This window comes from Brachyhypopomus gauderio, chromosome 12, assembly GCF_052324685.1.
Source record: "Brachyhypopomus gauderio isolate BG-103 chromosome 12, BGAUD_0.2, whole genome shotgun sequence".
NCBI classification, from domain to species: domain Eukaryota; kingdom Metazoa; phylum Chordata; class Actinopteri; order Gymnotiformes; family Hypopomidae; genus Brachyhypopomus; species Brachyhypopomus gauderio.
Genome location: NC_135222.1, coordinates 9,065,370 through 9,092,447, shown reverse-complemented (window position 1 = coordinate 9,092,447; position 27,078 = coordinate 9,065,370). Strand labels below are relative to the sequence as shown.

The following is a 27,078-nucleotide window of genomic DNA, read 5'->3' as shown; positions in this document are numbered from 1 at the left end:
CTTCATCACATCTGATGACTCTGTTATGGTGATGTCCTCGAGTACCGGGAAAAACCAACGCTTCTCTCTCATAGTCATGGAACACTCACAGTTTAATGGATCTCTCTCTCTCTCTCTCTCTCTCTCTCTCTCTCTCTCTCTATCTCTCTCTCTCTCTCTCTCACCTGATTCAAGACATCAGGTAATTGCCAAAGCAAGACGTGGGAGCGCAGATGCAGCACAAAACTCTTACATGGTTATTTATACACCCCCCCCCCCCCAAAAAAAAAAAAGAAAGAAAGAAAGAAAGGAAATTAAAAAACTGACTAACAATCGGTGAGCCATTACCAGGCCAGCGTTGCCCTCCATGGTCTCTTAGAGGACTCGTGAGACTCTCACTGAGTTCACGTTGAGCACCACAAGCCCTGACCTGTGCACGAGCATGCTGATAACAGTAACCCAGGAGCGCCAAAGTTAAAGCGGCGTTAAGTCATTTTTCCAATTCTTCCCGTCATGAGACAGCCATTATACTGACACCTAGTGGCGTGGACGTTTCAGAGAGTCTGTATTAAATCGATTTTAATCATGGCTACCAAATGTGACCTACTACATATTACAATAACCAGGTTAATTTGAAGACTACAAAGCATTTTGACACTTCATCTCATACACAGATATATAGATTTTCAGAACTAGTCTTGTTTTATGGCTCCAGTTATGTTATTCTCATTGCTGTGCAGGATTTGAATGGGAAAACTTCAAATGAGAAACTTCCACCCAGAGATCAAAGCCCTTGTCAGCGAATGGAGATTCTTTAGAGTGGGTCAGGGAGGGATTAGTTCTGTTCGGAGCACTATGATTTCTCTTCTCTTTCTACAGCTCAGCTGCCCAAAAGATCTTTTTGCTGAATCCGGATGGGCAGCAAAAGCATCTGGCTTGACTCAACTGACCATTATGAAAGAACAGCATGACAGAACCACCCAGTCTGTCTGTACTGGTGCTGGAGTGAAAGCTGGAGTATATTGCTGGAGTGTTTTGAACAGTAAATGAGAGGCATACAATCAAAGACATCCAACCACATCCTTGGGCTCAACCACTCAGTTGGTAAATGGTGGAAAACAAGCTTGCACCTGTGGGAAGAAATATGGTTCGCATACGCAACAAGACGCTGCTAATAACACCAAAGGCGCTGCCTTTATAGCTGCCTGCCGCACCGCCACACGCGCCGCATGGTGGGTGAAACCAGCTTCGATCCAACACGCGCGGTCATTGCGTGGAAGTCCATCGCGCGCTCTTTGGGCTGCATGGGAACTGGACAATGGCCAGCTAGTCTCCAGTCCACGGACTCCACCATGGACGTAATTTTGTAATAAAAAGTGGGGGGGGACATGGATTCGTCGCTATTTAAATATTTGGTTTTAACCGTAAAAACTGGGGGGGACCAACACCGGCTTTTGAAAAAGTGGGGGGGACATGTCCCCCCCCCCCAAATTACGTCCGTGGACTCCACAATATACAAGCAGGTCAAACGGAGTACGGTGCCTCGTCTAGGTATTCAGGGGTGGCCCATGACAGTCGCTTTTATTTCAAGAGAGAACAGTGCAGACCCAACTGCTGGAAACGGGCAACCATTGCTGAACCATGAACACGGACGCAAACTGGGGAGCGCAATATTTATTACCTTGCTTTGTTAGTGTGGTTAACTGCTCCCCCTAGAGGTTGATGCAGTTCATGGCCTGATTACACCGAAGAACAGAAATGTCCCATGCAACAAAAAGAGAGATAAAAAGCTTTTCTTATATATTTTTTGGTCACTAAATCTAGATTTTCTCTTTTATGTTATTTCGTCTGTATAGTATTAGAGGTACCAAAGGAAGTGAAGTCCCTCTATGTTGGGAGACCCTGAAGAGGGATTTTTTACAGCCTTATTTATGAATAAGTAGTATTTTATTACTTACAAACATACTGGATAGAAATTATTCAAACAAATTCAGCATAAAAAGTATTACCACCAAGTTTACTTTGTGAAACATAACAAAATTATTTTGTTGCCTAGTGTTTAAGAACACAAGTACTAGGGGGAAACACATTAGGCCATTTTGTGTACCTGGTAATTTCCACCTCACTGACTGAAATTAGCTCAGGATAACTGGCAGGACTGTGGAGGAAACTATGGAGTAATCAGAAAACGGAGGATCATTTTCTTGACATGGGCTTCACTTCATCATAGTTATATCAGTGTTATTTCAACTTTAATAATGGCCAAGACATGTAGCTTTCATACAATCGTATAATATTTTTTTTATTAAAACAAAATACTTTACAGTCAAAATGACACCTTCAGTAAAATCATCTTTTTCTGAACAGGCAAACGCTAAAGCACACATGTAGTGCTTAAAAGAGGTAATGCATTTAAACATCACAAACAAAAACCAAAACATGTACTTTGAGTTTGTAAAGGTTATATAACATGTATAATGACTTCCACCCACATGCCTATTTAAATTAATTCGTTCACGCCTCACCAACAATCAAAACAGGACCAAAATATAGAGCTACAATAGCAGCTCATAGCTTCAGGAGAACCTAAGAACCGACAGCCTCCGTTTCGAGGTAACGTATTTTCAGAAGTATGCCAGTCAGTATAAGAGCAAGACCTCAGAGGGGCGGGCACAGTGCTGAAGCGTTTTTTTGTAAAGTCATCTGGCAAAAAAAAAACCCCAAAACACGATTTCATCTGGCTGGAGAGCATAGAGTGCCTCCATCTCATGGAACACACTAACGGGAAACACACGGGACTGAAGGCAGCCGGTGAAAGAAGAGACCCTGATGGATGACGATTAGCAGCAACAGCGGCCAGATCCCTCCGAGGAACAATGAGGAACCCATTAGGCATGATGGAGAAGAGGAGTAACATCTCTTTTTCTTTTGTGCTGAAGACCATTTTTCCCCCCCCCAGTTTTTGTGGGGGAGGTGGGGTTCTCTGTTCTTGCCCATTTTGCTGGCCAGAGAGGGCTTGGCTATACTGAAGGAGCCAATGAAACCAGTCTATGCTGGCACTGAGTGAAAGAACACAAGCACTTGTTTGTAGTTTGCAAGTACACTCTCGAGAGACACAAGAGCATTTCTGCTGAGATCTTTGGCATGGTCTCAATGGTAATTAATCAAATGTGGGTCTCGTTGTCTGAAACATTTCTGGTTCGGGGCCGTCCACTACAGAAGCCTGAGTCTGGTTCCCAGCTCCAGAAGGAAAACAAACATACAAACAAACTACTTCATAAGTTCCTTCAGTCATCACCATGGGAACCGGGAGGCAGCCTATTCACTAGTGATGGTTCACCCTGCTTCTAGCTCCACAGCCATTGGTGACTTTTAGGTAGGCATCATGGTCCTCAGACATGCTGTTGTCTTCATCATCATCATCTTCTTCATTGTCACTTCTCTCATCTTTGGTTAACTACCAAGCCAGAGACAGAAAAATAGAACATGAACTTAAAAGAGCAAAAGAATATTTAATTACAGCAAAACACACTAGTGACCATATGACAACGTTCTCACTACTACATTTGCCGTGGGCTTCTGAAACTGATGACTATAAAATTGATGGAAATGGAAATGTTTGTACAAATGAATGAATCATCAATAATACACCATAACCTGGGAATCTGGATGCACCATGTTAGATAGGCAGACAGCCAACCTGTCTTATCTGGGCACAACTGAGAACTTTAAGGAAATGCCAATGTATTAGAATCCTGCAAGAGTGACAACCAGGCTCTAAAGGTTGTAAATCCAGCAGGAAGAGTAACGCACTACGAACCTGACACAGCCATCGCTTAGCAAAGAGACATGAGAAACCAGCCTCAGCAGCACTAAACCGGCACCCTGTGATTCAAAACCCTCTCTGAAGAATCAGCTTGTTGAGTCACTTTTATAAATGAGATGCAGAGGAGGACAATCGGTCTCCCCAACATCACAGCTGACTACAGTTTGATGTACATTAAAACACACCAAATTAGCTGCCTGAGAGCGACAGACATAGGTCATTTACAAGGTGAGGTCATTCATTCTGGCATTCTCTGGCCACTCTGTTCAACGGGAAAGCGAGCAGCTTGCCTGTTCAACCAAACACCTATTATGACTTAGCCGTGTCAGTGCGGGAGAAAGAACCACGAGCCTGTGAACCAAGCTGACGCTGATTAAACCGCGTACTTCCATGCCAAAGTAGGGCCAAATCGGGACAGTGCGGACAGTGTTTGGACAAACTGCTGCTGTGCCTTCAGCAAGTACTGCATAGATTACTAGAACTGGCATCAACTGCATCAATAAAACAGTACAAGCATATGGGACTTATAAATTATTTGACAGCTACACTGAGCATTTATTACATATGATACAGAAAGATTAAGCAGGCCCAAAAGTCCAATATAAAGATATATGAAAATGCTTAAAAAACACCTCTCCTTAAATTAAGGGTATTCTAACCCCAAACCCACTAGGGTCTTAGGTGCAGTAGTCATATTCATACTTACATTATTCATTTTCAGTCACATATGAATAAATTATACAATGACCATAATGACCATTATCTGATTTCCAAAGCAAAAGTCTGCAACTTACTGCAGATATGTGCTATTTTTCAGCAACTGGTGAAATTCATCACTTAAAACTCAATTAAGGTGATTTACTTAAACGTAGAGAGCCATTTACACCATGACATTACTGCATTTTACATAAATACCAAAACAAATAGCCAACAAACCCACTCAGATCCTCCCTACTGCCCGTCCTGTTACACCACAAACCTTTTCCTGTATATCATATATCAGATGCTAAAGCACAAACATAAGGGTAAAGAAGGTAGCCACAAACCTCAAGGAAGTACAAGTTATTAAATTTCTCACTTGACGCAGTTGAGAAATAGAAGGGAAAGAAAGAACCTGCCATTTCTATGGTAATTGAATTACATACCATAACCACTGGACACACAACCTTATTTAAGTCTTGTTAGTTTGACATTTAGTTGATTAATTGAAAACTGTATGGGGGTTTCAAAAGTTGACGGTGAAATTTTCTAAATATGCTTAAAATACCTTCAATGTCAAGTACACTGATAAGGTTGTGACCTGGAAAAAGATCAAGTCTGTGATAAGGTGACAAGCCATCAAAGCTTAGACATCAGCTTTATAAAAGGCAGTGTTTTGTGCTCTTTTGTAATCCGTATAAACAAAGCTTCAAAAGCTTACAAAATTCAACAAGCTACACAACAACCATGTAACGTCTTCCACCAAGGATGACCACGCACTAAACTCGTTCCCGCCAAAAATGCCAAACAAAGATGCCTAAGGTACCGGCCTATGGTTCCTCTCAGTACAAATGTAGAATTGATGTGTAGTACTAAGAGACTAAGAACGAATGTGAACCTAACCAGTTGTTGAGCACATTTGCTTTTTGAGCGTTTGTGCAGCATTCTCGCTATAGTCTGTCATGTGCCATTTATTCCTGGTGCCATCAAACTGTCACCACTTTCTTCATGCCACACTCACTACCACAACTCTGGCCAAACTGGTCTACACAGGAAGGCTCCGTCAAGTGGAGGAGTGGTTGATGAAGCCTCACAGGGCATGCCTGAAAGCAGCACTGGATATATATTGTATTACCATATAGGCAGGGTAGGCCTATGGACCTATGGGCTTATGGGCCTATGGGCCCCGTGCATTTTAGGGGCCCCATGAAAATTGGCCGGTAAAATAAAAAATGTATTAGGAGATATTTTCAACCTGCCTTGCCAACAGCTGGCAATGCTTGGTTATTGTGAATCTAGCATCCGTCCTGTGATTGGCCAGTTTGATTGCTGGACCCTGCCTTAGTAAGCATGGATACAGGGCTGTCCTATTCTTATTGCCTTCAGAGCTCCTATACCAACAAATGGCATGAAGAATGAAGGAAGGAGCAGTTCTCAGAAACCTATACTGTTGGTTCTGAGGGGTCATAAAACTGCCATTTAGTCTTAAAGCACAAAGATGTCATAGGGATTAGTCTTTGTGGCAATAAATAGATTAACTGAATAGGCCTACATGGAGTACAGAGGGAGGACAGAATTTTCAAGACATGCTGTGAAGAAATGAACAGCGCCTTGCTAATATTACAGATAACATTCACACAGCCATTTAACCTCAAATCAGCAGCGTGTTGTCAGGACCTTCTATATTAATTAACTAAACAGAAAAACAAGATGTTATTTGCTTTTTTCAGGATATGAAAGTGTGACCTTTCAAACTAAAAGGCCAATGAACAGCACAGTCTGCAGTTGGCTGTGCTAGCTGAACGATTTAAAAGAGTTTATGACATGTTTATAGCATGTTTATAGCATGTTTTTGGCAAGTTTGTAACATGTTATGGCATGCTATGGCATGTTTATAGAATGTTTATGGCATATTTATGGCATGTTTATGACATATTTACGATCATTTTTATGGCAAGTTTGTAGCATGTTATGGCATGTTATGGCATGTTATGGCATGTTATGGCATGTTTAGGGCATGTCCAATCACTACTTACACTGCCAAAAAGGAACTTCTTCAACATGCAGACAATCAGGTAGGCCCAGAATATGTGCAGCATCAAGAGAATGCCAAGCATAGCATTGAAGAAGTAATAACCAAAGAAGACTGGGTAGTGATCTGGCGGGTAGACCCAAGTACAGTGGATGATCCTGCCATGAAGACAAAAAAGAGATCTTAGCGTAATAAAATGGCTATGATGTCATAGTAACATTCAAAGCAGCAAAGTGATTCGATATCGCTCTAATGAGATCTCTACAAACCACGTGCTTATCCAAGCTGCATTCACACAAACACAAGAATGCACACATGTTCACACACACACGTATGCATGAACACATACACACACACACACGTATGCGCACACACACACACACACACACACACACACACACACACACACACACACACACACACACATGCAAACACACACATGCAAACACACAAACACGCACACGCGCAAACACACACACAAACACACTTTGGTATCTTACCAAAAAGGAAAGATGATGAGTCTGGTCACCATGAACACAACAGCAAACAGGACAAACAAGCCGTTGCAGGTCTTTCCCCACTTGGCATAGTTGAAGACCTTGGCAGACTGGACATAATGATGAAGCAGGGTGAGATGAACAGCTATGTCAGGTCAAATGAAAACATCAAAGATGTCTGTTACCTTTGCTATTACTTTAACTATATACTGCTCTCTTTCATATTTCCTCACTGAGGTACGTATGAATAATGTGTGGAGATGAAGTAAACGGCGCTCCTCACCTCTAGGAACACATCAGAGGAGTCATGCACAAGCATGACCAGCGTTCCCACACGGATGTAGTTTGCACACCAGGAAAATGCCAGAAGGGTCAGCGTGGCGAGGTGATGAATTACTTGCTCTTTGAAATCCTGCCCACATGAAAAAATTCCCACGTGAAAAAAACTCCCCACGTGAGACATTCTTCACACTTTGCCTTATCTGTAGCTGCTAACATTGTTGTTCATACTGTTCATACAAGGAAGACGTGTGGGTGTGAAGAACACAATGCCGTGTTGACACACACCTTTCGTTTCACATCAAAGGTGATGCTGAAGAGCAGTGACCAGTAGAAGCTCATCTCAAGTACGTAATACCAGTACTGGGACTCCATTATGGACTACAAGAGAGAAAAACCAAACAACAATAGTTCTTTCAACCTGCCAATACCGCTGTGACCATAAAAATACATTTGAGTACTCTTACAGTGCTCGAAAAAAAAAGACATATGCTATCGATTAAAGAGATATATATGCAGTTCACTGTAGCGTAGCGCATCTGGGTTATTAAAATGTTCTTCAGGAGAGGGAATTATACTGTTATATTTTACTGCTGTTATATATAATGGCAGGTGGGCAACATGAATGATGTCACTGAGCTGTTGATTTGATCTAAACAATTCCAGACACATTCCTTTTAGGAAAAAACATGATTTTTGACTAAATATGGTCTAAGCTGATGTTTTGTGTTGGATCAGATTGGAGCTTATTCATGAGTTGTAGTTAAATGTTTTTGGAATGCAGAAACGAGTATTAAATGTAAATAGGAGTATTAAAACCTAGAAGAATGTTCAAATCTACCTGTTTAGGATAGGCAGTCCAAACTTCTCTTAAATTGTAAAACCATGGTTTCTAGAAAACAGAAAGCATAAACAAAATATAAAACCAAAACAAATTAAATACAAATAAACATACATGAATCTGATTGCAGAATTTATTTATAGCTTATGATAAGAGATTTAGATTGGGATATTTATTCAGCCAGATCATTTGATTTCCTTCATCAGCTAAAAGAAACAGCACGCTAAGATCACGAGTGTTGAAATGCACTGATGCATCTTTATAAAGATTGATAAATATCCAAAAGATGTTTGGCATTAAAATGAAGGATTTTCTTGTTTTATTCCTTGATTTCTCCATACCATTCATCAATAGGGTATATGGACCCACCGTAATGTAAAAAAAAAAAAACCTGTAATGTACAGATGTGCATGCACGCACGCACGCACGCACGCACGCACGCACGCACGCACGCACGCACGCACACACACACACACACACACACACACACACACACACACACACACACACACACACACACAGATGTCTGATTGTTCTTATGTTCTTCATTGCTTATGTTCTTCAAAGCTGTTTCTTTTAGCTGATATTATGTTTGCTCATCATCTACTTTCTTTGCAGTAAAATGTTCGGACGCTCTGAGACCTGCTTATGTGCCTGCATCATGGAAGGTCCAACCACATGCTACGTTTGTTTGAGCCCTTGCTGTCTTCCATACTGACATACTCCCTAAACCACCATAGTGCTCAGATCCTCATGCAGCCACCACCACCAGCACCACCACCACAACAACAACAACAACAACATGTAATTCATTTGTTCATTCACATGGTTCTATTTATTTTATTCAATGACTTTGCAGCATTCATTCAGCGTGCACAGTGTGGGTGCAATGGAAAGGCTGTCTCAGCCATAAATCATTGTTTAATAAATGTTGTGGGTCCAAAAATGTGCTCTTATAATGATCACATTTATTTTCAGGTTTACAGCGGGAAAAGAAATGTACCCTAAATGTACAATTTTGCATTCATTTAATATGCACTGTGAAAGTTCCCTCAAGAATTTAGCTAAGTGTGTTGTCTTATTATTATCATTTTGGACCATAGCCAACACGCCCTACGCCCTGTTGCTATCCTTGCTATAAACATTCCACACGTATTTCTGATCACAAAAGTCAATCTATAAATCAAATATATCACACTATTCAAACACAGTCAACCCTATCAACATGTGTTGCATAAGAACAAAATGGTGGTCTCTTTCCTTTTCAGTTTTCTTTCAGTAGAGAGAACTGTGCCTGCATGCACCTTTTTGTCTTCCCTCTTTCTGTCATTCTTTCCCATCTTTCCCAGTAGTGAAAATCGATTCACTACTGCAGCCCTGTTCAGTATGTCCACTGCTCTGTGCGAATTTCAGCTATATTATGTTTGCCTCCTTTAAACTCACTAATTGCAAGTTACAAAAAATGCTTTTCTCAAAGAAATCTGCAATGCTCTCTGGCCTAATCTTGCAATTTCATCTACTTGATTTTATCTCAATATTTCAAACTACGAGTGTCCTTTAAATGCTACGGCACAGATTCGCAAGTGAATTATATTTCCATAATAATCATCTGTCCATGGTCACAATAGCTGTTAGTGTTTTTTTTATGCCGAGACATACTAAGGTGAGTCATTGTTCAGCTGACATTCTCAGCATTGTGCTTGCAGCCGTAACATGTCCGCTGGCGTCTCCGTAGACAGACTTCACCCTCTCACCCCCACCCAAGCATGGCATAAAATGTGAGTCATTCTACTACCATCAGAGCCAAAACAAATATCCACTGACACCAGTTCTGTTTCACCCATCGTTGTGCCTGGCCCATAATACAGCTTCTACTCCTGGCCAGCTACAACCAAAATCACAACCCAACACACTTGCCTCCTACAAGCGTTTATCTCCTAGCCCTTTTCTGACTCGTGCAAGTGGTTGTGATAAGGGTGGAGAAGATGAAACACTTACATCATACAGGGCTACGATGCCGCAGATGAAGGCTCCAATGTAGAAGACAAATCTCCAGCTTGAGGAAGCAGAGAAAGTACAATTACAGTGCACAGCAAACCTTTGGCCATTTCTCATACATGAGAGGAAGCTTCAGAGGAGGCTTTGCCAAAACGAGACTTGATACGTGATCATCGTGATAGGCTTTTATTGTGCAGACCAGAACACATAAATAATAATGTTGGGTACATGATCAACTGATAAACTGCATCCAACATAATGCAACTTCAAAAACTTTTAATAAAATGCAGTTTAATAAAATGGTATTGATGTCAATTGCTTTGCCTCATCAACCAAAACGAATTCATGCAAGTTTCACTCAAGACTATAAGATGCACAAATACTATACAAAATCTAGTAAAAGTAGTTCAATTTCACTTGAGTTTTTGGTTAAGAATATTCAACACGTTGAGTATCGTCTCACTCACCTGGCTTCCCTGAACTTTTTAAGGACCCCCGGACGCTCCTGGGTTCGTCTCCTCCTGAACCAGCGTTCCACGTGTCGGTTAGACCAGCCGCATTTCTTGGACAGGCCCTGAATGTCTGCCTGGGCTCACATACAGTAGATTGTACCCAGAGTCAGAATGAGGGAGATTCCACCTGTTACACGCGTGCACATGCTTGTGGTCACATGGGTGCTGCACACAGCCCAATCTCAAGCATGCACACACGCATTGGTGAGAAACTAGATGTTGTTTCACATACAAATTCACATACCAATTTTAAATGTGAAATGTCTCTCTCTCTCTCTCTCTCTCACACACAAACACACAAAGTTAACCCCTAATTAAGTAAACAGAAGGTCACTAGGTGTGACCGACCACACATTCCTGAAAATATAATTATGTTGTTCACTGATAAAGTAAATGTTAATCCTGATATCAGGCACCATCAGCAGAGAACCATGAGGAGTTTGGCTCCTGAATCCTGCCCTGTTCAAGGTCACAGTTGAAGAGTCTGTGTTGTACAGTTTTTATACTTTTGTGAAAAACACAATAGATATCCAACAGCAAAGGCCATTGACGTGGTCTAGTGCTATGAAAGGCACGGTAGATTCACATGGAAGCTTTTGACTTTTGCTTCACCACTGTGAGAAACAGCTTCCAGTGTGTTTCTCACTCTTTTAACATACTTGTTCAATTACTGCTCAACCACACCTGGTCTACCTAGACTTTGGAATTGCTACTAACCCCTTCCTTCTGTGTTCAGAGTGAATGGAGTTGCTGCATGTGCTTCCCTTGTGCGTTAAGGGCTACTGCACACACTGGCCATATTAGCAGTACCTAGTCTGGAACAACTCTTACTGGCCGCCTTTCTAGGTACACCTGTCCAATAGGGGCTTTTCACAGACACACAAGATGAACAATTGGTCCAGTTGTTGTCATGCAGACTTAACCCATGTCAATCCTTAATCGCTGGCCATTACCTGACCACTGCTGAATAGGTATCCCTCTGAGAGCAGTTCAGCGAACCACCCAAAAATGACCAGCAGTTTTGCGGTCATCATGTTGCTCAGGGCAAAACACAGGCATGGGTCTCTAGATGTCGATGAAGGAGGTGTGTCTAATAAACCCTTGATTCTAATAAAGAGGGTGGTGAGCATAGGGAGTGTCAGGTTGAGGTCTGTGCCGTACCTTTCCTGGGCTTTGACACTGCGATGCATAATAACGTTCCAGGATGGAATTGTATTCCACTCTGTGCCTGTTCTGTTCTCTCACACCAAAGGTGGCTGCCAACGGTGTGGCTACAAACCTGAAAAACAGTCAAATAATTTACAATATGACACCACCCACTGAAAGGGATCTGGTGCAGAGAGTGGAGGTTCACACACTAACATGGATATCCATGTAATTGTTTTTACTTGAATGAGTTCCAAGCCTCATTCAATGTGTTGTGAATCGAGTGTTGTTGTCGCATGGTTTTCCTCGAAACTTAAATTACAGAAATGGTAAAACTATATTTGAGATTTTGCAAGGAAAACCCCATTCAGCTTCTTAGAACCTACCTTTCAAACATGTATCTAATTATGAGGAACCCTATCGAGCAGGGCAAGGTGATATACAAGTCTGACACCTTGGCATAGACACGCCCATCCTTGTCCTCTAGATCCGCCCATGTGAGGTTGAATGGCAGCCAGAGACGGTCCCACCAGAACCACTCTGCAATGGTGTCAAGCATCCCGCCCACTCTGTAAGACAAAGCAAACATCAGAGGCGTGTCCCTACTAGATCATTATTCTTTGCATAAATATTCATTTGTGGATTAAATTAAACTTGATTTTAAACTGCAGAACAGTAATGGTAATAGCCTTACAAGATTCACTTCGAGGACTATTTTAAAAGGAAGTGTTGTTATAGTGAGATTGAGAAAAGTTGTTCTCTGAAAAACACAAAATTAATCTGTGATAAAGAAACTTAATGAATAAAATAAATTTATTAAGTAAAGAAACACAAAGCTATTCAGAATAAAAGAGAAAAACATCCCATAGGTATTCATAATGCAAGCAAACCAAGCCTATAAAGACTTTGGATTTATAGCCCTAGACCAGCAGAGTTTCTTGTTATTTCCAATGTAAATATTTGGTCAGTGGTCCTTCCCTGCACCCATTTTGATTAATAGCAAACGTGCCAAAGACTCAGTAAATGCGATGGCTGGATCCTAGCGACCGCCACAGGCCAGCGTCTTGCCTTGCTGGCTACAAGCAAATCACTGTGTGTACAGGTTCTCTTCACCAGAGGAGACGTTAATGTTAAATGAGCGTGAGATTTCCAGCGTACTAGCTGCTTAAAGCTCTGTCAGCTTTCAAAATACTGGTGAAGGCACTGGCCTTTTCTGCTGACATCAAAACATATCTGCTGTAACAGAAAACAAACGGAATAGGGGTAGTGATGACCTTAGGTTCAACTATATGCCCACACCTGTGCTCTCACACGGACGCACATGCAGACACACACCTGCTCCCACCAGGAATGCTTAGAAACACCCAGCTCCTATGCACATTAGTGTCTTTTCTGTAATTCAAATACAATAGACATTCAATATTCATTGTAGGTGTCGGCGAATACAAATGTATCTTCCAAAACAATCATAACAGGTTGATGCTAAATGGCCATTGTCCCATTCAACCGGTAGGACTGGAAAACTAGTTATCATAATAACCATGAAAACTTCAAGGTTAAAGTTTCATATTTCAAGGTTCACGGTAAGCCAAAGGCGTTCCTTCATCAGCTCTGATATATGCCATTACTTCACTTAATTGGGCAGATAAGCCTACTCAGAATCGAGCAGAAAGCTAGCATTCAAAAACACTCCCAATTAGGACTTTTTTTCTGAATATGGTCAGTAGTACATCACTGTACAGCCTACCAATGTCCAAAGAGCAAAGAACATGAGCTGTGTAAACAGCGTCCGGCTCCATATGTATGCAAACTCTTCTTCCTCAAACTCTGAGTAGACAAAGCCGGCCATAAACACAACACGGGGTAACCAGGGTAGACAATAGGCTTTGTTTCAGTTAACCATGCGTGATATCAGACTGTTGCATGTATGTAGTTCCAACGGCAGTGTGAACAGAGGGCACCTGTAAAACAGTGAACCTGTAGCCTCCTGGGAATCTGCGACAACTCAATGTTCTATGAGGAATCAATGTATTACACTGGTTACCTTGAGAATATTTTGAAATATCTTGATCCAAGTAATTTAAATGTTCAGTACTTTCTTTTATTGATGGAATGTGTATCCTGGGAGAATGAGACCAGTAAACACAAACAATAATGCTGGTTGAGAATGTTATAATGTAATTCTGATAGAGAAGTCCCACAGACAGACTTATACTGTCACTGTTAAAGAATGTTCTAGCGCCACTTATAGTGACTGGTCAAAAAACAGCAAAAACAACACATACACTGTAATATTATGGTGCCAATTCTGACAAATATACAGTGTTTTAAATTCACAGCAGTTTCATGGAACCTGCACTGCCGAACAAGGTAAAATGTCCTAAAAACACACTCCACTTCTACCTCAGACACAAATCTGTCTGCCAATTAGATCAAAAGATCCTTTCATGTCCCGAATGTCTTTCCCCTTGTCGCTTGTTTAGACAGTTTGCTGACATGTAAGTAGAGAAGTGAGAGGGGAAGAAAGGGAGAGTAAAGACCGAGTTAACGGGGACACGTCCCGACAGGCGCCCAGGCGAGCCCTCGCCCAGGGTAAGGCCCCAAACGTACCTCTCTCCTCTCCTCTCCCGCTTTGGTGTGTGGGTAAAGGTGGGAGCTGCACGCCGCGACCGTCTCTGTGTCCTGCTGACCCGCTGGCAAACCGCAGTACATGACAGCCACTCTTAGCTCACGCAGGACCTGTTCTTTGTTTGGAATTTCTCACTGGCACACCCAGCTTAGCTACAATTGACTTTTTTTGTCTCCTCCCCTCCTTTCTCCTCCTCCTCCTCCTCTCCACACGTCCTCAGGTAACGAAGGATTTGTTGGCTGACAGCCGTCATTGGCGGGAAAACATGCCCCCAGGACTTCAGATTCACGTGGTGATAGTCCTGAGCCGATGAGATATCTGGACAGTTAGTTGTGCATACGGACAAAAGACAGATAAGCTGAGAAGTATGATTTTATAATGACTGCATATGCCTTGGGATATTAAAGCAGCCACATGGGGCTATACTGTACTTTAGAACTTTTATTGAATATCCTCATATGGTATCATAAAGAAGATTAACATACTCTTTTATTATTTACTTATTATATATTATAGATTTGTCTTTGTACGTTTGAAATGAGAAAGGGGGGAAGGTTTAATAAAACATTGCCCCGGGCTGAAAGTCATGGTTTCATGATCAAGAAAAATAATGGTGCCTAATGCTTCTGGATTCAGTTAAACATAAACACAAACGTCTTTGTACTTGTGAGTTTATCAGGAGAGTGTGCATTTCAGAGTGTGTTTTTCTAAAAGCAGGAAACAGGCTGAGACAGGATTATAGCACATGAGATTATATAGGAAACAAGAGCTTTCAAGAACCTGTAGATATAGTGTTTTAACTGCACTAATAGTGGCACGTTACCAGTTGTGGGTTGCTGTAAATTGTTGATTGTCCTTATTGTTTCAATGTGAATGCTAACTGAATTGATCTCCTACTAGTGTCACGTAAATATTGACAAAAGGCAATCGACTATACTTCCTCCCTAGAGATAAAGATTTAACCCACCATATGAAAAACACTTCCACTGCTTTTGTGGTGAACTTTTAAATGGTACATGTTTTTATCTTGAAAACATAAATATTACTAAATTACACTGTAAATTACACTCAAAGATAAGCTAAACAAAGAGTAGTAGTAAATACTCTTTTGTTTAAAGCTTCAGTTCTTTAATGACATATGTCATTTGTTTCAGTTACCACTCAAACAAATAACAAGCACCTATACATCTGAAAGTGTCTCAAAAATTAAATGAATGAAAGCAGAAGAGGGGGAGTGAAACATGCTAATGAACTGAAATATGAAAGGTTAATTAGACCCACAGCTGAACTCCAGTGAGTCACAGCACTGATCTTCCTGAAATTCTGTCATTGCTGTTCATAAGACAAACTAATCACTTTGCCCTTTTCTCCCACCCGGGCAATTCTGATGTACTAATGAAGTACAAGATCTTCTTGTTTGCGTGCTTTCAACTGAAATGTACTTTTCACAAGACATTTTATCTGAGAACTTTTGTCCATTTAACTTCATCTACTGCAGACTGAGGAGCTTGTCCCAATATAAATAATCCCTAATAGCACAAAATTTTACTTGGCTAGCATTTATCTAACAGTTTTGATTAATCAGCCTTGCCTTGTTTCACAAGCACAGTTAAATTGCATTAACATCATTTGTATTTATATGTATATCATGTTTTGAGACTATGCAAATATGGAAGTCCTCAAAATGGTTTCAGTTTTAGTCTCCATATCACTTGAGCTGGCTTACAGTTGGGGCTCACAAAGCTCCCCTGGCCTCAACGGCCATTAACAGCTTCAGAAGTGAACTAGGATTGTAAGGGAAGAGGTCCCTAGAATGAAGTCTGGTGATAACTCTCCTTAATTCAGTAAGGCACAACACAACCTTTCTAACCAGAGAATCAGAGGAGTTAGTCCTCGCCTTCTCCACTCCATCAGCTGCCCAGGAAAGACTCTTCATGTGTCTCGTGCTATTGTTTAATTCCAGTTCTTCAGGGTTCTTCTTTGTCTGGAGATGCAAAATGTTCTGTTCTTCCTCCTCAGACTCCTCTGAGCTCTCATAATCAACCAGTCGTAGAAAAGAGCTGACTACAGGGTCCCGCGGCTGAGAAGTTGGAGACTGAGGACTGATTCTAGCCTGAGGTGTAACTGATGTTCCTTGAGGGTTCAATGAACTTCCAGATGCAGCTGCTAGCGGCAGAGCTTCTGTCATCATCTCACGATCTCCAAACTTCCTCTGCGAGTCTTCAATATGACTACAAGCATTACAAAAATCTTGCCAGTTTTCTGGTAAATGTTTGAGGTACAAGACACAATATTCCAAGAAACAGGTTTCAGCAGAAATGAGGAAGTCAAGGAGCACAGTGTGGTCAAAGAAGATACTCTGGAGCAGAAGTATGAAGTGGCAGTGTGGGTTACAGCCCCAGCTGCATGCCTCGGGCTCGGAGGTAGCCATCCTGTAAAGAAATACAAAACATTTGCCTCCAGCTTCTCATCTCAGTAAGTCAAACTAAACAACAAAACACAATTTATCCAACAGTCAACAATAATTCTGCTATCATTCACAATCATTTAAGAAAACCGAATATCTTACTTTTTCTGATGTAGATACAAGGCAGTCACAGCCTTGACTGACTCCATCATGTCATCATCCTGTTCACTGAACACCAATGAAATCCACGAGCACCTGTGAGTATCTCCTTGAAACTGGAACACCTGCTGCTGCACGAAGAGCAGAAGCTCCATTACACACTGCTGGACATGAACCGCATGGGAAGCTCCTAAAATAGTAGAACAGAAAAGAAGTGGTTACTCAAAGTCCAAAGGCTGCCATCTCCTGTTGAAAAGGAGGCAGTGCAAATATGTTTAAACAAGTACTTGTTCACACAAGTGAGACATTTTAACTTGTGTGTGTAGCTTGCATTTTGAATCAAATGTCTATTACCATATTTTAAACTTTTAATTACAGATGTGCTTAACCTTGGATTATTATATGGTCTAATTCATATAATGAGTAAATTTACTTTGAGTAGATTCAGATTCTAATTTATTAGGTGTAAAAACTGTGGATATATGAGCTCTTTCTTATATGCCAAGAATATATATAATGTGCTCTAAGATTAGATCACATAAAAACAGAAGAATGGCGCTATTGTAAGAGCACCATTATCGTGATAAAGTAACGGCATGGCTTGGGTGAAGAACCACAAAACTGAAGCAAGACAAACTCATTACCTGCAGTGCCAACATGCTGCATTTTGAGCTCCAAACTCTTGATCAAAATTAGGCTCACAGCCCTCAGCATCACGCCATCTTTCCCCTCCCCGTCGGTGCACTTCTGTCTGTTCCCACCAAAGAAACTCGCCTGGGGCTTGACAGACACGCGCCTGAGCCAACCAGAGTCCACCTCCTGCAGCACGGCGCTGGCCATAGCAAGCATGTCACTGCTCCAGGTCTCGGCGTCACAGGGGGTGGGGCGGGCTCCTCCCAAGGCCCACTCCTCCCCGGCCCTTCCCACGAGACACCGCTTCAGTAACAGCAGCGTCCTCTTCTTCACAAAGTAGCCCAGCTCGGAGTCCACTAGGTGGAGGAGGGTTGATGTCTGAAGGAACGTCAGCCTCTGGATGGAGGAGCAGATGCCATGACTCGTTCTTGCTGCAGTAAGGGCCTCAAGAAGATCCATGTATGCACACACGGAGACATCCAGATCACTGGAATTGGCTTTCACGTGTTCAGAAGTGGCACAAGAGAGCAACTTTGAAAACAAGGAATGGAGGGATGGTTCAAAACCAGCAAGAAGTTTCATCAAGATCTCTATGGAACAAATGACAAAATATTGATTTACCATGTAGTAGTTCAGCATAAAGGACTCTCGGGAAATTAAGCCACATTAATCATCTGGTTTCAAACATGTAACACAAATATAAAACAATAAACCTACATGGCAATGCATACTGATAAAGCAGAGACAATGACAGAAAATACATTGTGTGCTTTCCAAAAGCACAGCAAAATGAGGAATGTTCCAGGCATAGATAAAAACGAAATCATTAATTTTATAAGTCTTCCTAAAAAAGGTTTTCCATACCTTGCTTACTGAGACCATGTCCTCTCAGGATTCCCTTGATCACGCGTGTTAGTGACCACAGGCATGTGTCCAATTTGTATCCAGGGCCTGATTCTTTAAACGTTTCGACCAACATGGCAGTCCAAACAGGGTTGCTGTCTCGCTGCAGAACCATTACAGATATATGACAAACTCTTCTATTAATAATAATGTCATCTACTTAGTATTTAGATTACATTGCAATGGTATAGACCAAGTAACAAAGGACCAGGAAGGAGTACATGGTGCTTTGTTACTTGGTCTACGCCATTGCAATGTAACTTGATTACCTGGATCAGGTAATATTTTTAATATAACATTAGAATCTTAAAGGACTCCCATGTGTGTATAGACTAACAATATTTAGATCTAAATATACAGACAGCCCTTTACCATAAGACCATAGAGACACAGACAGACTAATATATAAACTAGCCAGGTTCTACTCTTCATAAGACAGTCAAACATCTCAAAACACTGTTGACCAACCAGAAGTTATGATAAAACAGGCATGCTTTAAATTGATAGTCATATGAATGCTCACTGTGTTACTTGGATGTTAATAATATCAATTGGTATGTGTTTAGGAGTAATGTAGTGTTAAAATTTAGGTTTATGCAGTGTTGTTGCAGTACTCACATTGATATTAATGTCATAAATGACAAATGATGACATACACTTTGCAGTTAAATGGAACAAGAACCTGTCCTGGTATTTGAGAAAATGTACCTGCAACATCAATAAAATGGCAAGAAATGAGAGAGCTTTGCAATTGTGATGCCATTAAGATTAATACATTAATATTTTTAAGCAGAAAACTACATTCCAAAAGTGCTCATACTCACAAGTTCTTGCATAAGGCTGCTGTCTGCAAACAGCCTCTTTATGACATATTCATAAAAGTCTTTGACATTTTGTTCAAAACTCTTTGATGACTGACTTGCAATTACTTTTCCAATAACAGTAAGACACAAGCAAAATAAGTCTGTGTCTTTACTTGTCACGCTTGGTGTAGACTGGATTAAAGTATTTAAAGAGTGGTTTACAACTGATGAAATGCTAATTGCAAGTTCCTCAGCAGACATGTCAGGAATAACTCCAGACTGCAAAACACTGAACACTGCGTGCAAGTCTGAAATAAGTACATCCATTACTCTACTGTACTCTACTGTACTCTAGGAATGCAAAACTATATCTTGGAAACACATCAACTAGCTAACTTGTCACTTAAGTCCAATGCCGAAGAAATCATTGTTCATAAAAAATAAAAAAACTAAATCAACAACAAATGACGAGACTTATTTAAAAATTAAGCCACCATTTCGAGGTGTTGAGCCTAATGATGTACTGTCTGGTTTTACGTCGTGTACCATGTCAGCCGGACAGCTAGCGTCACACAGCTAGCACGTCCTCGCCTCGCAACTATCGCCGCTCGAATGCGCATGCGCGGGCGCAGTCTTACCGCCGGTGGCGGCAACTGTCGCAAAGCGGCGTTTTTCTTTTGCAGCAGGACGCGGATTTGACAGCTGGAATTCTTCGCTCCCGTGCGCTGATTGGCTGCGGGCACCATAACTGGAAGTGGATAGCTAGTGAGGCTAGCTGCATTCTGTCTAAGTATGAACGTTTGAATATTTTTCTGCTACTTTCTTCTAAAGTCGCTGCTGTCGCGCCATAACGCTACCAAACACACTCGCACGCCTTACTTCACGGAGTTTCCGAAACTTGAGACAGGACGCGGCTGTGTGGACGGCCTCTTTGGCAGGAAGCTAGTTTGCTAGCCAGACAGCTTATAAAGTAATGTTGGCAGCTAGCTGGGCTAGCTAGCTAGCATGCTAACGGTTCAGCTTGGCTAATATTACGTCTGGAGCTCCTAACATAAGCGGTCCCGTTTGTACACGTTCTGTTCTGTATTAACGAAGGCGCGTAGTTGTCCTGAGCCGGCTAGCGGACGGGGTTCGGCCCCCTGCCCAGCCGGGGAGGAAGCAGACTCGGCTCGTATCTGGCTAGCGAGACACATAACAACTCATTGTTCCTGTTGGCCGAGCCAGAGTCTTGTGTGTGTACTGGGAGTCTCGTCGGGTTAATTCGGACAACGAGGAGCACAATGTCGGGTTTAAACCACGTATCGTGGAGACTCGGGGTAAATAATTAATCCGTTTACTGTCAAATTTAGCGACGGCGGCCGGTTCCCATCGTCGGCTGAGCGCTGTTAGCTCGGGGGACTGACGTGTAGCTGTGAGACTAGCCACAATAACACAGATCGATCCCTGATTATCGGATTATTCTTCACATCGGAGAGCAAAACTGCGATTTAGGTTTATTTTAACCAGGAACAGTTTTCATTTTTAGGTAATTTAGTACTTTATTGTTCTTGTATCTCTTGTAATACCGGTTGACAGTGTAGATAATGACTTTTGATTGTGTTCTTAATAGGTTTTTTTTCGGTACTGCTACTACACATTTGGAAGTTTGATGCTGGTTGGACTGGACAGAAGAATGGGCCCAAAACACAAAGGGACATTCAGAACTGTTATACGTTAATCAAGGGTAATTTTAAACCATGCCAGCAGTTATCATTGCATGACTGAAGTTCCCTTAATCTTGCATGCACATTTACAAGGATCTTTAAAACATTTAATTGTTTGTATTGGCAAATCACTTAAAAGTTATGTGTCTTGGGAGACACAGTAATAGATGTATCCAAAGAAACTGGGCTAGGAATCTTGAACATATTTTTTAAGAAAGCCGTTGACTAGATATGACTTAATATATTCAGACTTTTTGTTGATTTGTATAATGTATTTGCATGCTTGGTGAGCTTAGTAAACCTAGGTAAAATGGTAATATTTTTCTTACAGAAATAGCTGTACCAAACTGGTAACAAGAAAAAATTAAAGCTGCCCCTTTCAGGAAAAATCTAGCTTCTTGTCATTTATCAACATTTACTGGCTTAAAAAAAGTGTGTGTGTGTGTGTACGTGAATGTGCACACCCAGACACCCAGGAGCAGCTGAACCCCGTCCTGCTGCGAGATGTGACAGGATGCTGAACCATCACTGCAGAAGGAACCCGGAACTCCAGGAGGAGCTGCAGATCCAGGCGGCGGTGGCGGCCGGTGACGTCTACACCGTGCGCAAGATGCTGGAGCAGGGCTACTCGCCCAAGATCCGCGACGCCAACGGCTGGACGCTGCTCCACTTCTCCGCCGCCAAGGGCAAGGAACGCTGCGTGCGCGTCTTCCTCGAGCACGGAGGTACGAGGCCACGAGGCCTGGCTGACCACGCACTTACCAGTGTGTTGGGGTTGGGGTTTTTTTTGCTAATGTGTATGGTAATGCATCGTAAGCAGATGTTAAGACCGTGCTAGTCCATTCATACATATTCATTCACATCGGCAGCACTTAAGATGATGTGAAAACGTGCAAATAGAATATTGAAACAAGTACAAAAATTAAGCACGAAAACATACAAAAAGCACAAATGCATATTGCAAAATGTACTGGAAACATACACAGAAGATTGATTTCAGAGACGTCGGTGGAAAGACCTGTTTCAAAGATAACTATCCATAATTTTATGGTCTTGTCCATAAAAATACCAGCTACTCTGGGCCCTGTTTTCCCTGTTTCACAATATTTTAATTATACATAATTTTTTTTTTACCTAAATATAAACCTAAATGGCCAACGCCATAAATATAACCTAAATATAAGTTAGAGTGCAGGAATTTATTCAGGAGGCTAGATGGCGCTATGTAACTAGGTTATTTGCAAAATTGCTGAAACACTAAAAAATAAATCTACATGCAGTAATCTGCTGTCTTACAGCAGTACCATATGAGCCATTGAGTAAAAAAATGTTTACTGGCAATAATGAAATTACAGGATTAATTAAAAGTCACACTGTTTTCATTTAAAACTCTCATGGGTTCTTGATTTGGGGCCGTAGTCCAAAACATTTGTGCTGTTTCACCCAACGGAATCACTGTGAAGTTGTCTTGAAATAGGTTGTGGAGTATATTATGACAGTACTATACAGTATGTCATGATGCAGATGATAAACTCTTTAACTCATTGTCATAGGCTTTATGAAGGAGTGGATAGAGTTTCTCCAGTTTTTGTTACAGTAGCAGTCCAGTGTTTGGGTTGAAGGTTCATTATGTCCCCATGCAGCCCTGAAAGGTAACTTGTGCGCGCGTGTGTGTGTGTGTGACCCAGCGGACCCCACGGTGAAGGACTTCATCGGCGGCTTCACGGCGCTGCACTACGCCGCCATGCACGGCCGCGCCCGCATCGCCCGCCTCATGCTGGAGTCGGAGCACCGCGGCGACATCATCAACGCCAAGAGCAACGACGGCTGGACGCCGCTGCACGTGGCCGCGCACTACGGCCGCGACTCCTTCGTGCGCCTCCTGCTGGAGTTCAGGGCCGACGTGGACCCGCTCAGCGACAAGGGCACCACCCCGCTGCAGCTGGCCATCATCCGCGAGCGCTCCAGCTGCGTGCGCATCCTGCTGGACCACGGCGCCAACATCGACATCCAGAACGGCTTCCTGCTGCGCTACGCCGTCATCAAGGGCAACCACTCGTACTGCCGCATGTTCCTGCAGCGTGGCGCCGACACCAACCTGGGCCGGCTGGAGGACGGCCAGACGCCGCTGCACCTCTCCGCCCTCCGCGACGACGTGCTGTGCGCCCAGATGCTCCACGCCTACGGGGCCGACACCAACACGCGCAACTACGAGGGCCAGACGCCCGTGGCCGTCTCCGTCAGCATGTCCGCCGTCAGCCGGCCCTGCCTGGACTTCCTGCAGGAGGTCACACGTAGGTTCACTTCACATGTGGATACTTTGATTTAGACTGTTGCATTTGTCGCTTTCAGCCACTATGTTGGTTGAATGAATGAATGAGTCAATTTGCATAGGCGATAAATACACCGTATTTCATTAAACAGCCACTGATAATAGGTTCAGATATGTTACACATAAGGTGTTTTATGTTGATGTTCATACTGAAACTTTGCATTGAAACAAATATTATTAGCCAGCATGGTCATGACTCCATTTGTTTTCCTAGCAGTGTACACTCACACGTGTCTGTGTGTGTGTGTGTGTGTGTGTGTGTGTGTGTGTGTGTGTGTGTGTGTGTGTGTGTATATATAAAATGAGCACACACAAATTAAAAGCCCAGAACTTGCCAGTAAATGCACTGGTGCAGTAGTAGCTCTCTGGGCGTGTAAATTGAGCAGAGGCCTGATCTAAAGGCACCGTGGTCTTGGCTTGTGCCGTCACCTCCTGAGCGCACAGCTATAATGAGCTTCACCCCCCCCCCCAACAATCCAGTGTCTGAGAAAAGGGAGCCGTGTTACCTGAAGCACTAATGATCTAGTAGACAACAATGGCCACATTCCTGTGCTCTGCTTCAACTTTGATATCACCATATCAAAGCTGCCTGTCTCTGACCCTCATGCACAGTGGAGTTGGTTCCCCCTATTCAGCCCAAACCATGAGCCCGATCACGTTTCAGCCCAGTTATCGATTATAAAAAGCACTTCAGCGCCTTTCTTAAGTGTCTCCCAGTCATGTAAGGTCTCCAAAACCATAACTGACATGTAAAAGAGTTTTGGATGGGTTAAAAAAAAATTTTATAATAATGAGGCACTGGGAAAGGCAGGAGACGGGGTCTGACTCTGCAGATGGGCCCCAGCAGGGTCTTTTGTAGTGGTTTTCCCAGCTGGCTTCATTTGTGCCTGTGCCACATTGTCCGTGGGCAGAACGAGCCCGGCCATTAGAACTGATAATGAGTTCATGGAGGTTCATTACCATCTTCAAGATGGTACTTGGGGGTGGGGGGCCAGAGCTTATGACCTTAATGACATTTTGAGCAGTAACCTGAAGCTAAAAAAAGGGATCTTCACCTTGACATCTGAATCTTGACATCTGAAGTGCCACCCCATGTATGTGTGTAGGACTTTGTTCTTCAGTTTGGTTCTTGGGGGTTATTTTAGTGGCCTGGGTTGCTTGGTTTGTTGGGTTTTTCTCTTTCTCTCTCTCTATCTCTATCTCCTTCCCTCCCTCCCGGAATGTCAATTAGTTATCATACCCATGTTGTAATGCATTGTGAGGGATGGTTTCAAATTGATTACCAAAAATATTACTGCTTCAGATGGGGTTTCATATTTAAGTTGTCAAATCTATCTTCCCCCTCTCTTTTTAGGCCAGCCCAGGACTTTGCAGGACTTGTGCAGAATAAAGATTCGTCAGTGCATAGGTCTTCAAAGTTTAAAGTTCTTGGAGGATCTGCCTATTGCCAAGGTCATGAAAGACTATTTAAAACACAAATTTGACAATGTCTGACAAAGGCCTTAAAACCTCTTGTTAGGATCGCAGGAACCCTCTTTCCCTACAGAAGACTATGCAAACCCTGGTTCTCCTCTTTATTTTCAACCTCTGGCAACAGATTGTTTTATACAATGATGTAAGCATGTATTTCTACAATTAATGGCTTTTGAATTTGGGCAAATTCAAAATGTAGCCAAGTGAATAATTCAAGTAAATGTTATGAACGTTGAGCTTGAAAATCTTTTAATCATTGACCCTTGGGAAGAAATTTGTCAAATGTTTCATTTGAATGAATTTTGTTTTTTTGTTTATTATTATTATTAATATACTTATCTTGGAGGTCACAATCAACCTTGGACCAACCTTGTGCAGACTATGAGCTCTTGTCTCTGCAGTTACTTCTCAATCCAAGGTTTGGAAAATGTTGACTATGCACCACTTTAGTTGCATTAAGTACTGGATATTTTACCTAGCAAGCTAAGTGATGCACTAGTCATTTTGACTAAAATTGTCCATTTCAAAATGTGTGGTCAGATTAAAAAAATAAAAAAATGTTTTCAGTGCTACATCTACCCAGGACTGGTCACAAATTGGCTAGAATTCTGCAGCATTCTTTTGTTTAAGTCCACTATAGAGTTCTTATAATTTGCCATTTAATTTTTCTTGATGGTGAGTATTGGTGCTACTATTGTTTGGGAAATGTTGGCGATATACATGTAAAAAAATGAGCTTGCCATTAGTTACATTGAATTCTTGATTTCGTAATTATAAGCATGTATAAAGATACACAAATCACCAAGGACTACACTATGTATATATTTGTGTCATATGTACAGCGAATATTTTTCTAGAATTATTTAAGCTATAAACTCTTGCATTATTGAACTGTTTAAGATTTTGTTGAATGGTCTTGTGGTGTGGTGTGTTGGTTTGGTTTTTGTTGGTTGATTTTATTTTATTATTTTTTGCACAGGGAGCCAGGGTGAAGGGGTTGAATCTAAAACCATAGTCAAAAACCAGGAGAAATCAGCGAATTGTGATGCATTTTCCCCTCTAAGATTTCTTCTTCTTTTTTTTTGTTCTACCCACAATGTAAGGCCTACAGCAGTAAGTTGTGCCTTCAAATGGAACTTAGAGTTGAAATTTGAAACCCCTCAAAGAAGTATATACCTTATTTGTCATTTCTTATTAAATTATAATTTCATCAGCTTACAGACTAAGCCTGGATGGATGGATGATTCAGTGTTAATATTAATGTGATCACTTCCTTTGCTAAACCTTGAGTACACTTTTGCATTCACTCAGAAAATAAACTCAAATACCCAGAATACTGCCATTGCTATGACTGAAGCAGTAGAACATGCCATTACACTATGGAGATCAGACCGAGGAGTGTTTAAGGGATGGTATTTCAGTGTGCATTCAGGCTTTTTATTTTATTTTATTTTTTTTTCTCTCAACATTTTGTTTGAGATTTTGTTTACAGTATGAGTGCGAGAGTAAGAGTGAAAGACTGTGTACGCATGAATGCTTACTGCCTCAGCGTATTTTATTTCATGACCGAATTCCGGGGGAGCTTATGTGTTTTCGCAGAACAACTTAAGCTGAATTCAGATTGCGTCTTAAATAATCTTAAAGTCTTCCGCAACATTCGCCACAACTACTGAATGTACATAAACTGCTGTTTGCCTAGTTCAGAATGTAAACGTGTGAATAAATGAATATCATAATGTCCTTGTTTATTTTCACAGCATTAGTAACTGTATACTACACATTCATTTGAATTAATTTGAGAGTTTGTTGCCTTTTTAAATAAAATCTACTCGGTATAATGAGGTTGTTCTTGGTTTCATAGGTGACCTTGACCAGTGTAGTGCAGCCCTGTACAGAAACACCATTTAAGCTGAATTCTGACATGACCGGGTGGAGATTGGGAGCCAGTCCTTATTTTCTCATGTTCTGTGATGTGTTACTATAAACCCTTAATGTCCACACTGGAGGTCATGGGCAGATCCTGCTCTGATATATGACCGCTCAAGGCTCTTGGGTTTCACGCACGCATATTACAGCTTTGCTTTGCTGGCAGAACTTTAAAAGGAGCTGCCCACCCCTGCCATGCCGATCTCAGTGGCGTCACATGTGCCTCTATGTAGGGGACACCTTAAATGACACGGCTTGGCATGACATCAGTACCTCCTCCCCCCACCCCTTAGATGATGTG

At 41.9% G+C, this 27,078-nt stretch overlaps 3 protein-coding genes across 7 annotated transcripts; 1 reads left to right on the top strand and 2 right to left on the bottom strand.

Annotated features, from left to right (window-relative positions):
• Positions 1 to 2,264: 2,264 nt before the first annotated feature.
• On the bottom strand, positions 2,265 to 14,842 carry cers3a (ceramide synthase 3a). Of its 2 annotated transcripts, XM_077022999.1 has the most exons (12): positions 14,420 to 14,842; positions 13,854 to 13,930; positions 12,196 to 12,378; positions 11,825 to 11,942; positions 10,619 to 10,737; positions 10,152 to 10,209; positions 8,154 to 8,204; positions 7,601 to 7,693; positions 7,317 to 7,445; positions 7,037 to 7,143; positions 6,541 to 6,694; positions 2,265 to 3,436 (listed from the first exon to the last, which is right to left on the bottom strand). In XM_077022999.1, exons 3-12 carry the CDS (start codon positions 12,366 to 12,368, stop codon positions 3,305 to 3,307), a joined length of 1,134 nt encoding a protein of 377 aa, XP_076879114.1. In that variant the 5' UTR covers positions 12,369 to 12,378; positions 13,854 to 13,930; positions 14,420 to 14,842; the 3' UTR covers positions 2,265 to 3,304. The 2 variants fall into 2 exon arrangements, with proteins under 2 accessions (XP_076879114.1, XP_076879113.1); XM_077022998.1 differs by lacking the exon at positions 13,854 to 13,930 and having other exon boundaries at positions 14,420 to 14,838.
• A 3,155-nt stretch (positions 14,843 to 17,997) lies between these two features.
• Positions 17,998 to 20,052, bottom strand: lins1 (lines homolog 1). 2 transcript variants are annotated; one of them, XM_077023004.1, is made up of 5 exons: positions 19,365 to 20,052; positions 19,159 to 19,248; positions 18,502 to 18,643; positions 18,259 to 18,311; positions 17,998 to 18,134 (listed from the first exon to the last, which is right to left on the bottom strand). In XM_077023004.1, exons 1-4 carry the CDS (start codon positions 19,668 to 19,670, stop codon positions 18,304 to 18,306), a joined length of 546 nt encoding a protein of 181 aa, XP_076879119.1. In that variant the 5' UTR covers positions 19,671 to 20,052; the 3' UTR covers positions 17,998 to 18,134; positions 18,259 to 18,303. The 2 variants fall into 2 exon arrangements, with proteins under 2 accessions (XP_076879119.1, XP_076879118.1); XM_077023003.1 differs by having other exon boundaries at positions 18,086 to 18,168.
• asb7 (ankyrin repeat and SOCS box containing 7) lies at positions 20,020 to 26,689 on the top strand. Of its 3 annotated transcripts, none has more exons than XM_077023001.1 (5): positions 20,022 to 20,133; positions 20,953 to 21,066; positions 21,515 to 21,771; positions 22,735 to 23,340; positions 24,733 to 26,689. In XM_077023001.1, exons 3-5 carry the CDS (start codon positions 21,561 to 21,563, stop codon positions 24,870 to 24,872), a joined length of 957 nt encoding a protein of 318 aa, XP_076879116.1. In that variant the 5' UTR covers positions 20,022 to 20,133; positions 20,953 to 21,066; positions 21,515 to 21,560; the 3' UTR covers positions 24,873 to 26,689. The 3 variants fall into 3 exon arrangements, with proteins under 3 accessions (XP_076879117.1, XP_076879116.1, XP_076879115.1); XM_077023000.1 differs by having other exon boundaries at positions 20,095 to 20,868; XM_077023002.1 differs by lacking the exon at positions 20,953 to 21,066 and having other exon boundaries at positions 20,020 to 20,133.
• Positions 26,690 to 27,078: the final 389 nt, after the last annotated feature.

What these genes read in the sequence shown, in the direction of transcription:
- cers3a (XM_077022999.1), bottom strand. Translation starts at nt 12,368, where the DNA reads ATGCTTGACACCATTGCAGAGTGGTTCTGGTGGGACCGTCTCTGGCTG. An exon ending in GGACTGCCTATCCTAAACAG is followed by an intron (nt 7,694 to 8,153) that starts GTAGATTTGAAC and finishes TCTCTCTTGTAG; the next exon opens with TCCATAATGGAGTCCCAGTA. An exon ending in CTCATCATCTTTCCTTTTTG is followed by an intron (nt 6,695 to 7,036) that starts GTAAGATACCAA and finishes TCTTCATGGCAG; the next exon opens with GATCATCCACTGTACTTGGG.
- lins1 (XM_077023004.1), bottom strand. Translation starts at nt 19,670, where the DNA reads ATGGATGTACTTATTTCAGACTTGCACGCAGTGTTCAGTGTTTTGCAG. An exon ending in GCAGCCTTATGCAAGAACTT is followed by an intron (nt 19,249 to 19,364) that starts GTGAGTATGAGC and finishes TTGATGTTGCAG; the next exon opens with GTACATTTTCTCAAATACCA. An exon ending in TTTATGACATTAATATCAAT is followed by an intron (nt 18,644 to 19,158) that starts GTGAGTACTGCA and finishes ATGGTTCTGCAG; the next exon opens with CGAGACAGCAACCCTGTTTG.
- asb7 (XM_077023002.1), top strand. Translation starts at nt 21,561, where the DNA reads ATGCTGAACCATCACTGCAGAAGGAACCCGGAACTCCAGGAGGAGCTG. An exon ending in CGTCTTCCTCGAGCACGGAG is followed by an intron (nt 21,772 to 22,734) that starts GTACGAGGCCAC and finishes TGTGTGACCCAG; the next exon opens with CGGACCCCACGGTGAAGGAC. An exon ending in CTTCCTGCAGGAGGTCACAC is followed by an intron (nt 23,341 to 24,732) that starts GTAGGTTCACTT and finishes CTCTCTTTTTAG; the next exon opens with GCCAGCCCAGGACTTTGCAG.